Here is a 12,082-nt window from a genome sequence, read left to right on the forward strand (position 1 = left end):
TACCAACCAACCAAATCTGCATTTTTATTATTACTTTAAGTGATGTATAAGTATAGAATATTAGCATTAAATGCATTAAAAAAGTGTTCCTCCGAGTAAATATTACCCATTATTTGACTATTGATTATATGAACCAATAGCAGTGCAATTAAATAGTTAAAAACTTACAATATTAGCATGTTTAACAGTTTCAGAAAATATAACTATGAGTATGAATTTTATGTACACTGTATAAAATCATGTAGCTATACAAACGGGCAAATAATCAGAAAAAAGTCAAATAAGTTAAAATTGAAATACACAAGGTGCTCATTTTACATACAACAGCAGAAATATGTCCAATGGAAAAATAACAGTACAGAAATTCATAACACAGTATATTAACAAATAAAAGTGAATAGAGTTCATCCCTTCATTTTGCAGAGTGTGAAAGCTCGAGTCTGTTAGACAGAGCTGTCAGCACTTCATCAAACTTGGAGTAACGCTCATCTTTGTTTCTTTCCACTCCACGGCTTCCCCACAGGAGACGCATCTGGAACTCTGTCAGGAAGATCTCCCGCACATCTGCTTCCTCCTCAAATCCTGCAAAATCAGAAAAAGATGACCTAAAACACAACTTTTAAAGAGCCCATATTATGGGTTTTTGAAAATTCCCCTCCATGTAGTGTGTAACACAGCTCTAAGTGAAGTGAAGTATCCAGCTAAGGCTTAAATCTGTAAGAGTACAGTGTTTAAAACGGTTGATTCATCTTTAAAAGAGTCAACTCAAAGTGCTTCAATAGAGTCGCCTTGATACCAAGTCATTAGGTGTTTCGCCATGACGTACGAACGAAACCAAGGTTTTCACGTGCACGCGCAAACCCGGGAGATTTCAAACCTGAGGCCCCGCCCTCTGACGCAGAAACCCAGACACACACACACACCCACAAACATGCCGGTCGATTGAAGTCAAACTGCAGATGGATATTATCGAGGGTCTATCCAAAGATGAAACCTCAGCATTATAACCAAGCAGTTGGAAACTTCTGGAAACTACATGCTACAAAGAATACTTCATCTGCGTTTGTTAAAGGAAGGATCAGTAAAGAGTAAGTAAACTTACTGATGGACATCAGGATAGGTTTCTTCCTCCATTTCTCAAGTGTAAGTACGTGCCATTAAAGTTGTTGCCTCGTTGACTCTAGCTTGCAAATGTATTTAACTGTGATTTGTTACTTGTAACCGAGTGTACTGTATCAGGTTAACTGGCTATATTCTCTTATCGCGTGCAAAGCCACGTTAAAAACGCGACGCGTGCTGCTTTGTTTACGGAGCTCCGTGGTAAAGAAATGTGCTCCCGCGATTTATTCAGAAATTTATTCCCGCGCCGCAGATATAAATTTCTGAATAAATCGCGGGAGCGGTCGGTAACGGGTTTAATTTGGGACGGGAGCGGGCTGTCTAGCAATATCACGGATATTGCTATGCCAATGAGAAAGAGAGAGAGCTTGGTGCTTGTGTGTGTGTGTCAGTGCGCACGCGCGCGTATAAGAGAGAGAGAGAGAGAGAGAGAGAGAGAGAGAGAGAGAGAGAGAGAGAGAGAGAGAGAGAGAGAGTGAGAGAGAGAGAGAGAGCGTGAGAGAGAGTGAGAGAGAGTGAGAGAGAGTGAGAGAGAGTGAGAGAGAGAGAGAGAGAGAGAGAGGTTTAAAACAGCTTTATTATATACAGTTTTTCTTTTTCTTTTTAACAAAACATTCTCAATCCATTAAATGTTCATTCACATCATATTCCATTCATCTTTGAGTCGATTAAAAAACCAAAATTAAAGAAAAAAATGAAACCCAACTACCTTATTATTGTTTTTATAAATTAAGTACAAGCTGTTCTTCATAAACACTACATAAAATGCTTCCTAGACACCACTTTTCTTCAAATGTTATTAGATCTCTTACCAATTCATAGAAAGTAAATTCAATTTTCAATCTATTTGAAATTAAACCTTTTAACATAATCACTGGATCTATTCCACCAGCACCTGATATTTTGTTTTTTCTAGTTTTCCAAATAGACAATTTTGCTGTGCCAATAACATAATTTAAAAGAGTGAAAAGGATCTTTTTAGACATTCTATATTTTACTCCCCCTATAAAAATACATTCAGAAAAGGTCTCACCAAAACCTCTAAACCACTCTTTTAAAACATTAAAAAGGTCTTCCAATCGTGTACAACTTAAAAACAAATGTTCTACATTCTCTTCCTTACCACAAAAAGCACACTCCCTCCTAACTATTGGATTAAGATGAGACACATGACTGTTGGTAGCTATCGCCCCATGAACAAGTCTCCACTGCAAGTCCCCGATTCTTTTCTCAAGAGGAGATTTATATAGGGACCTCCACTGATCTCTTAAGGGGAAATTAGGTCCAAACTTTTTAGTCCATTTCAATAATTGTCCTTTTAGTATATCATTGTGAACATTCTTAACGCATAAGATGTATAAAACCTCTTTAGACATTCCGTCAACCGTCCATGTTTTAGAAATTCCAGTCTCTTCCTCGAACCCACCAAATTCACAACTTGAAGATACCACCAGAGGGAGAATTTTAACTTCTTCACTCGAGTCTTCTTCTTGTAAAATCGCTCTATACTGTCCAGGCAAAAAGGAGTGTATTTCTTCCAAGAATCGTGCAGCTAAACGATGGGATCTCAGTCCTGTAAAAACCATTATGTCCTCTATCGACTTCCATCCATCCTCCGTGACCAGATGTTTTAACTTTGTACAGTTCCTTTTAATCATATTGTTCTGTACACTCCTCGAAGATATCAATGTACCATGAACCACTGGATTATGAAAAAGGGGTTCCTCCAACACCCAATATTTAGGGATGTCAAATATTCTTTGAATCTTGAAGGTTTTATTCCATGCTTGTAGCACTGATTTATAAAACGATGTAATCCCTGTTAAATCCATCTCATCAGTTTGTATCCAAAAAAGATGTAGATCATAATTCAGCCCCTTTACTGTTCTCAAGATTGCACAGGCAGTATGAGTCCATGACAACTTGCTTTTACACAAAAGTTTTTGGTTTGAAATCAGTCTGAAAGCTTGAATTTTACTTTTGATGTCTATTAATCCTTGCCCTCCTTCACAATTTGGCAAATACAGTTGTGCAGCACGAATCCAATGTTGACCAGTCCAGAAAAAATCTACTAGTTTCTTTTGTATAGACACCACCAACTCCTGTGGTGGTTCAAGCACCATCATCCTATGCCATAGTGTAGATGCTACCAGATTATCTATTACCAAAACTCTCCCTTTATAAGACATTTGTGGTAATAGCCATTTCCATCTAGACAATCGGGCCACCACTTTCTCCAGCAGTCCCTCCCAATTTTTTTCCATGAAATTTGAAGAACCTAAAAACACACCTAAAATTTTAAGACCTTCCTTTCCCCATTTTAATCCTCCTGGTAGATCTGGAAGTCTTTTATTCATCCATCGACCTACTGCATATGCTTCACTTTTATTCCAATTTACTTTTGCAGTAGAAGCCTTTTCATACAACTCTATATTTTTTTTAAGATTATTAACATCATCTTCTCCATGTATAAAAACTGTTATATCATCAGCATAAGCAGATAACACTATCTTATCACAATTTATATAATTAGGTATTAAAAAACCATTAAGATTTTTCCTTATTCTTCTTAAAAGTGGTTCAATAACAATACTGTATAACTGGCCAGAGAGTGGACATCCTTGCCTGATTCCCCTTCTCACAGGAATTGAGGCACTCAACCCTCCTCCCACTTTCACTAACGTAGAAACATCATGATATAACAGTTTTATCCAAGAAATGAACTTTTCACCAAAACCAAAACAACTTAAAACACTTAAAAGGTAACTATGGTCAACCCGATCAAAAGCTTTTTCTTGATCTAATGCTAAAATCCCCATATTAATATTTTTTTTAATACTCAAATCAATCACATCTCTCAAAAGAAAAAGATTGTCCATAATAGATCTTTCAGGTACACAATATGTCTGATCACCATGAATAATTGTCTCCAAATAACATTTTAACCTATTTGCTAAACACTTTGCCAAAATTTTATAATCAGTGCACAACAGTGAAACAGGTCTCCAGTTCTTTAAGAAAGCCAAATCTCCTGTTTTTGGTAAAAGAGACAAAACTGCTCTTCGGCAGCTACTTGGAAGAAGTCCATTTTCAAAACACTCTTTTGCCACTTCATAAAAATCTTGTCCCAAAATGTTCCAAAAGTGATGATAAAATTCTGTAGTTATTCCATCAATTCCGGGCGAACGTCCTAATGAAAGTTGCTGTAACGCATCTGTAAGCTCTTGCAAACTGATATCACTATCCAAGTTCTCTCTTTGTTTAGTTTGCAACTTAGGAAGATCTTTAAAAAGATCCATCATACATTCTTCATCACACTGCTCAGCACTAAATAGTTCAGAATAAAAATCAACTGCAATTTTTTTCATTTCATTTGGATTGTCCGTAATTTTTCCATTTGGATAACTTAAATGAAGCATAGGATTATGTTGAACTACCTTTCTTTCTAGTTTAAAAAAATAGGAACTAGGCGCATCCATATCCTTAACCGTGCAAAAACGTGATCTTATTAAAGCATTTTTGACTTGTTCTTGTAAAATTTGTTTCAACTCTAGCTTCTTCTTATGGATTTTTTCACTTTTATCAGTTCCTTCTTCATTGTCTAACATCATTTTTTCTATTTCACCAATTTCACATTGCAATTTTTTTACCGCATCTCTAACTTTAAAAGAAATTTGAGATTCATAACTCTGACAAAATACTTTTATATGCGCCTTTCCAACTTCCCACCACTGGCATTTAGTTTCATAATTATTTTTCTCTAATCTCCATTTTTCCCAAAGATGTTCAGAACTCTCACAGAATAACTTATTATATAATAATTTTTTATTAAAATGCCAATAATATTGTGTTCTAGCTGTTATTTTCTTATTTATATCTATAGTTACCATATGGTGGTCTGAGAAACCACTAGGGACAATAGCAGCATTTACCACTCTACTATTAAAAGACTTACATATATAAAATCTATCTAATCTGGCCCCCTTAATTTGAGTATTATTTACTTTAACCCATGTATATTGCTTTATATCTTTATTTCTGATTCTCCAAACGTCAATTAAATTGTGCTCTTTTATCACTTTAGAAAGTACATAACCTGACTGAAAATGAGGTTCTTCACCGTTTCTATCAACTTTAAAATCTTCAGTACAGTTCCAATCGCCAGCCATAATTATACAAACATTATTATCATATTTTGAAATCTGACTCTTTATATTTATGAATAATTCAATTCTTTCAGAACCAACATTTGGTGAATAAACATTAATGAATAAAAATTCCATTCCTTCAACTTGTGCGTGAACAAATAATACCCTTCCAGCTACCACTTCTTCAGTTTTAAAAATGTCAACATTCAAAAATTTTGAAAAAAGAACCCCGACACCAGCACTTAAATTTGAACCATGACTGAGTACGTACTTCCCTTCCCACCACAAACCCCAATCTATCTCATTTGCCTTATCAGAATGGATTTCTTGTAACATAATAATATCAATTTTATTTATTTTTAAAAATTCTGATAATATAGCCCTTTTAGTCTGATCTCTCGCTCCATTTATATTAAAAGAACCTATTTTCATAAGCCCCATAATAATAGAAGAGAAAGAGACAAGGATCAGAAAAAAATAGGAAAGAAAGAACACCCAGTGTTTCAGACTCATTTACCTATTTTCTTGAAAACGAGCTTTTACGCTTCCTTATTCTTGTCAAATATTTCCCCAGTCTAAATCTCTTTTTATCACTTAATTCATCCAATCCAACAGTACGCCGTAGTCTAAGAACCGTTTTCACAAATTTATCAGTATCTGGGAAAAAATCTTCAACTTCAACTGTTCTTCCGAAAGTATCATCCAAAAATTCATTTATCTCTTGTAGAGAATAAAAATTACTGTCTTCCATTTGAGAACCCATTTCGGAAAAATCTGAAGTCTGAGAGAAAGTGTCGTCATCATCCATCATATCCTGTTTATGTTCATCTTCTAATAGGCCTTCTACAGGTCCTTCCATTTTCTCATTAAGCTTCACTAAACCACTAGCACTCGCAGTCACAGTTTCAGAACTCAAATCATTTTCATCTACAACCTCTTGTACCACTGTTGCCTGATTTTCATCATTCATTACATTTCTCTGAATCACATTCCCTTCATTCTGCTGTTTCCCAACAACGTCATTCTCAATTGTCGTTTCCGTTTCTGTTTGTTTCACTTGATTCTTCTCTCCCTCCAACCCATTTACATCACCATTGTCATCATTTGTATTTCCTTGCACTTTATGGGGACAAAAATACTGTCTATGACCAAAATCTCCGCATTCATAACACTTCAATCCAGCAGTAGAAGCATAAATCATAAACGACTTACCTTCATTCATTACCCGAAAAGATATGTCCAACGTTGGTTCATTTAGAAACATGAAGACTTGTCGTCGAAACGACATCACATGCTTCAGCTCTGGACTTTTACATCCTAGCGATATAACTTTAATCGGACTCGCTATTTTTCCGAACCTAACGAGCTCTCGCTCAATGGCTTCATCGGGGATGAACGGCGGCACATTCGAGATAATTACCTTAGACGTTAACGCAACTAGTGGTAGTACGGGACAAAAACTCCCACTAATTGTTACACCACTCTCAATAAGCTGCGAGACAAAAAGTTCTTCCTTAAGAAAAACAACAACTGCTTTGTTCATCCTAGACGCCGAAACTATATTTTCACAGCCGATTTGTTCTCCCACAGCTATTAGCACGTCTTCCACCTTAACTCCTTGCTCTGTCATACACTTGACACCATGGCGAAGTGAAAGAGATGGCGTTCGCTCATCCACGAGCGACGCCATTCTCTCACTCACCAAATAACTTGAATCAATAAATCCAAAAAATAAGACGCTTACATCAAAGAAAGAAAAAAAGATACAGATAAGAAAATAAAGAAAAAAGATAGTTTTTTAGTAGATAGTAGAAATCACTCTTCCCCACCAAACCTTCACCACTCTCCTACATCTCGCGAGAGAGAGAGAGAGAGAGAGAGAGAGAGAGCTTTGTCTGTGTGTGTGTGCTTGGTGCTGTGTGTGTTTATACAGACAGCTTGGCTGTCTAGACTGTATAGCTGGGCGATTTTTGGTCTTGTTCCCCCCCGCTTTTTAGCGGGATCGGGCGCGGCGGGCAGAAAACGGGGCGGGTCGGGCACCGGGACAACAAATTCTTAATATAAGCAGGAGCGGTCGGGTTCATGCTAAAACCTGGCGGGTGCGGGCGGAAGCGGGAGCGTTGTCGTTCGGAGGTTTGTGTGTGTTTTTGTGTGTGTGTGGCAGGTAAAATCCACGCCTACACTATCGAGCGTGTATGAACTGTGATTACTTTTTATATTGCTGATTAGCTATTGGGCATTTCACTCTCTGACTGAAGGCAGTCGACCAATCGCGACAGACTGTCATCAGTCCAATCAGCGCAGATTAGCTTCGCGCTAAGGAGGGGTTTGGGAACAAATGAATCACTGGACGATTCATACAGGAGTCGCTGGGATAATTAGGTAAAAATAAATGCAGATTATAAGACCATGAAAGTGTTTTTTGACTTTGCATGCATATTAGACTGTTGTTGGAGACCCTTACAACCAAGATATGACCCTATTTCATGTATAATATGGGCTCTTTAACTTCATACAGAGTTACATATTTGTGAGGCAGCATGGTGGCGCAGTGGTTAGCACTGTCGCCTCACAGCAAGAAGGTCCCAGCTGGCGACTCCATTTCTGCCTGGAGTTTGCATGTTCTCCAAGTGTTGGCGTGGGTTTCTCCGGGTGCTCCGGTTTCCCGCACAGTCTAAAGACATGCGCTATAGGTGAATAGGATGAACTAAATTGGCCGTAGTGTTTGAGCATGCGTGTGAATGTGAGAGTGTATGGGTGTTTCCCAGTACTGGGTTGCGGCTGGAAAGGAGAACATGCAAACTCTAACACAAAAATGCCAACTGACCTAGCTGGGACTCGAACCAGCAACCTTCTTGCTATGAGGCGACAGTGCTAACCACTGTGCCACGTGCTGCCCCTTAACAGATTCCAGATTTTCAAACAGTTGCATGTCAGCCAAACATTTTCCTATCCTAACAAGCCATACATCAATGGAAACCTTATTTAATCTAAAAAAAATTGACACTATGACTGGCTTTATGGTCTCATATGTTATTTATCTCAAATCACCTTTTAACTAGGATGTTTTCGCCTCTTTATCTGATAACTTTACAGTGGATTAAGTAATCGATGCAACCTTTGTCTTTATGAAAGTGCTTATATGCTAAACAGCTCTACAATTCCATAAGCATCATTCATTCATTAATTTTCCTGCAGCTTAGTCCATTATTAATCAAGGGTTGCCACAGCGGAATGAACCACCAACTATTCCAGAATATGTTTTAAGCAGCGGATGCCTTTCCAGCCGCAACCCAGTACTCGGAAACACCCATACACTCTCATTTACACACACACACTCCAGCCAATTTAGTTCATCCAGTTCACCTAATCTGCATGTCTTTGGACTGTGGGGAAAACCGGAGCACCCGGAGGAAACCCACGCCAACACTGGGAGAATCTGTAAGCATTATAAACTGTTTAGATTATGAAGCCATTACCCTGCAGCTTGGCCTCTGCATTAGCACTGAAGATCCTCCCATTTAACGCGATGGTACGTGCAGCATCCAGATGGCTCAAAACCAGCGCCACTCCAGTGTCTGCACTTTCCCATGACTCCAACTCCTCGACGGTCCTTTCAAACAGAGACAGCAGGGGGAGCACATGGGGGAACGTTGTCTCTGTGTGCCTGCTTATCGCTGAAAAAAAGAGAGTTGTTACTTGCTTGGCACACAGTATTTAAAGCGCAGTATAGAGTTGAAGTCATCATCATTAGCCCTCCCTTTTCTTTTTTGAGTATTTCCCAAATGATTTTTAACAGAGTGGGTAATTTTTCACAGTATTTCTGAATATATATTTATTAAGAAACACTGCAGATTAATACATGTTGAATGAATACCTTCTCCATCGTTCATCATCCTCAATGAGGGTCTAAGAGTTTTCTCATAAAGAATAGCACTTTCTGTGTACTTCTGACGTAAGATCGTCCAGCTCTCATTCAAACGAGCAATCTGAAAAACAAATGTTTTGTTAGGACTTTTTAAATAGCTATTTTTATTCACGCATTTACAATTCTATTAATTAAATTACTTGAATGGCCATAGTCAGTAGCAGGGGCGTCGCTAGACCCCATTTACTGGGGCACGTGCCCCAGTAAGAATTGCCAGTGCCTCAGTAAATGCTTTGAGATATGATTTCTGCCTAGTTCAGACTGCGTGATTTTAGCCCCGATTTTGGCTCGCTGACAGGTTTTGAGAAATCGCCGACAAATGCCTGAAATCACAGGCAAATCGCTGTTCGTGCACGTGAGTGACAATCACACAATATGAACTATCAAAGACGCGATCCGAGAGAATCGCCGATGAGTCGCCGATGCCTGCGAGACATTTGGCATGCTAAATATCTGGAGCTGTCGGCGATTCAAATCATGCCGTGTGAAATGAGTTTTGACTGAAAATAACATCAGCGATCGCCTACAGACAATGAGAGAGCAGCTTTCACTTGTGTGTGCGTGTGTGTATACCTGCTGCAGGCCAGCGGGAGGCTGGGGGAGAAGTTAAAAGCGCTCTTTTTTGGTTTATTTGGACCCACGAAATGGAGGAAAATCTAGTGGAGGTTTGACAGGACTCAGGAGCAACCGTGTCTGTTTGACGTTTCATACAGAAATAAATTAGTTTATTATCAACGTTGAGGAGAAATGGCTAATTCCCTTTAAACCCAGGTGAGCAAACATGTACATTTTCTACCCCATTAAGGCTTCTTTCTCATTATGTAGTTAATAACAAAAGATATACTACGTGTTTTTGGCTGTGAGACGTAGTTCGGACGAAATTGTCGGTGATTCTTCCTATAGTAAAGTCATGCAATGTGAAAGTCCCTATCGCCGATACATCTTGTAGTGTAAACAAAGCAGCGACGAAACGCTAGCCCAGATAGTCATGCAGTGTGAAAACATCTGTGACACGACTACTTTGAAAATCATGTAGTCTGAACTCGGCATTATTTTATATGCAAGTGTATTTATTAAGAAGTGGTAATCCCAGAATAAAAAATTATATTCTCTATGTTCAACCAAATCAACGCTGATGAAAGCAATGTAGTTTACTCATAAACAAAACTGAGCATGTGCACAGAAAAAAACATACCCGGGCGCCTCACGCACCGCTCCTGCTTGACACTGCTCTGCTCTTATGCGTTGTAAAACTGCTATAACAGCCTTCTATGCGGAGGTGTCGGCACACAGTGAGTTTTGCAATTCAACAAAACTAAGTTTAAACAATATGATGGTGATCTTATTTAGACTAAGCATGGCCCCTGATTGGCTCTTGTTTGAAGCAAAAAGAGGGATGATGAGTCAGAGGTAAGACTTAATAAATGTATTCTCTGCCATGAGTCGGGTTTAAGAAAACACACAACAGATGATTCTATAAAACATCTCTCTTTTTTGTATTCTATAGAATTGTCTAGAGAATTTTATTTAAATGAAATTAATATTTATGCAAAAGATTTCTTCAATGATCTTAGCATCACTCCAGTTGTGTCTTTTAGATTGTTTTCCAGTTAAAGTCAGGATTATTTCTGTTATTTATTTAGTGTAATAATTGTACGATAACAATAATTCTGTTATTTTTAAAATAACTTTTTTTTTTTTTAAGAAGAATAACCAATAAAAGAAGGCTTTTATTATTTAAATGGGCAAATTCTGACTGAGGAAATGAGCTGGCCAGTTTATTTGCCAATAGGCTTAATTTAAAGCCAGTTTTAACAGATTCCTAATTTTTTATTAGTTTTTATTTTATTTTTTTATGATGGATCATGATAAATTAGCATTTAAAATAAGTATTTTTTAATATTTCTAAAATTTTAATCTCATTAGATTATTTATAAAACTGTAACTAAATAAATACATTTTATGTATTTAATGTAAATAAATACATTTTTGTTAACAAAAAATAGTATGATAAGCACTTTGACAAAAATGTAGGATGTATTTTTGTTGCATCAAAAATTGTGGTAATGATAACCATCCAACAAGCTAATCCAGCACAAAAAAGTGCTTAAAATGTCATTAAAATGCAATATTTAAACCTCAAATATCTGTAAATATCTGAAATAAAAGAACCACCCCTTTTAATAGGCTGGCTACGATCCTGATTTTTATTTAATTAAATTTTTTTTTTTTTTTGAGGAGGAGCTGTGCCCCAGTAGAGCTTTATGTCTAGCAACGCCCCAGGTCATTAGTCTGACACATAACACTGTGTCCTAACAACAAAATTCCAGCGATAAGCAATTTGGCTTTTAGAAGCATATTTGATATAGTTTGACCTACAGTAATCTCTGAAACATCTAATCAGAAAATACTGTAGGTCAAGCTATATAAAGAATCCCTCAACACACTGAAAAAGTAAATACATTTTATTAATAAATTAGATGTAATCAAAATAAATACATACATTTAATTAATTGAAGCGTAATTCGCACCCTGTTTAAAACTTGTCAAAATGACTGGCTTGTTAGTTCTAGTGTTAAATGATGCAATTATTGGCAAATCAATTTCTTCCACGTTGTTCAAAAGTCTTGCGTTCATCTGTTACTAACCTGTGGTAATTCAAGGCATTTCATAACTGTGGCAAAGCCAAACAAATTGCCCAAACTGCTCTTCAGTTCAGAGGCCAGACAAATGGCTCTGTGCAGCAGATCAGCTCTCTCATCAGCATTGCCAGTGCAGCCCAGCAGCTGTACAGCCCACATTATAGACATGGTGTGGAACCTGAGAGCACACAAAACAGTTATTTAGTGACATTTAAAGGCTATTTCAAAGGACAAATTTGTATCCA

General features: G+C 37.4%; 1 protein-coding gene across 4 annotated transcripts in view; it reads right to left on the reverse strand.

The window, feature by feature from the left end:
• sh2d3cb (SH2 domain containing 3Cb) overlaps positions 1–12,082 on the reverse strand; it is a 34,616-nt gene continuing 22,534 nt past the window's right edge. For all 4 annotated transcript variants that reach the window (NM_201076.1, XM_021476041.3, XM_005165604.6 and 1 more), the window contains 4 exon segments: positions 1–582; positions 8,747–8,944; positions 9,145–9,256; positions 11,844–12,015. In NM_201076.1, coding sequence (NP_957370.1) covers positions 413–582; positions 8,747–8,944; positions 9,145–9,256; positions 11,844–12,015 — 652 coding nt within the window. In that variant the 3' untranslated portion in view covers positions 1–412.

Source organism: Danio rerio, chromosome 5, assembly GCF_049306965.1.
Source record: "Danio rerio strain Tuebingen ecotype United States chromosome 5, GRCz12tu, whole genome shotgun sequence".
NCBI classification, from domain to species: Eukaryota; Metazoa; Chordata; class Actinopteri; order Cypriniformes; family Danionidae; genus Danio; species Danio rerio.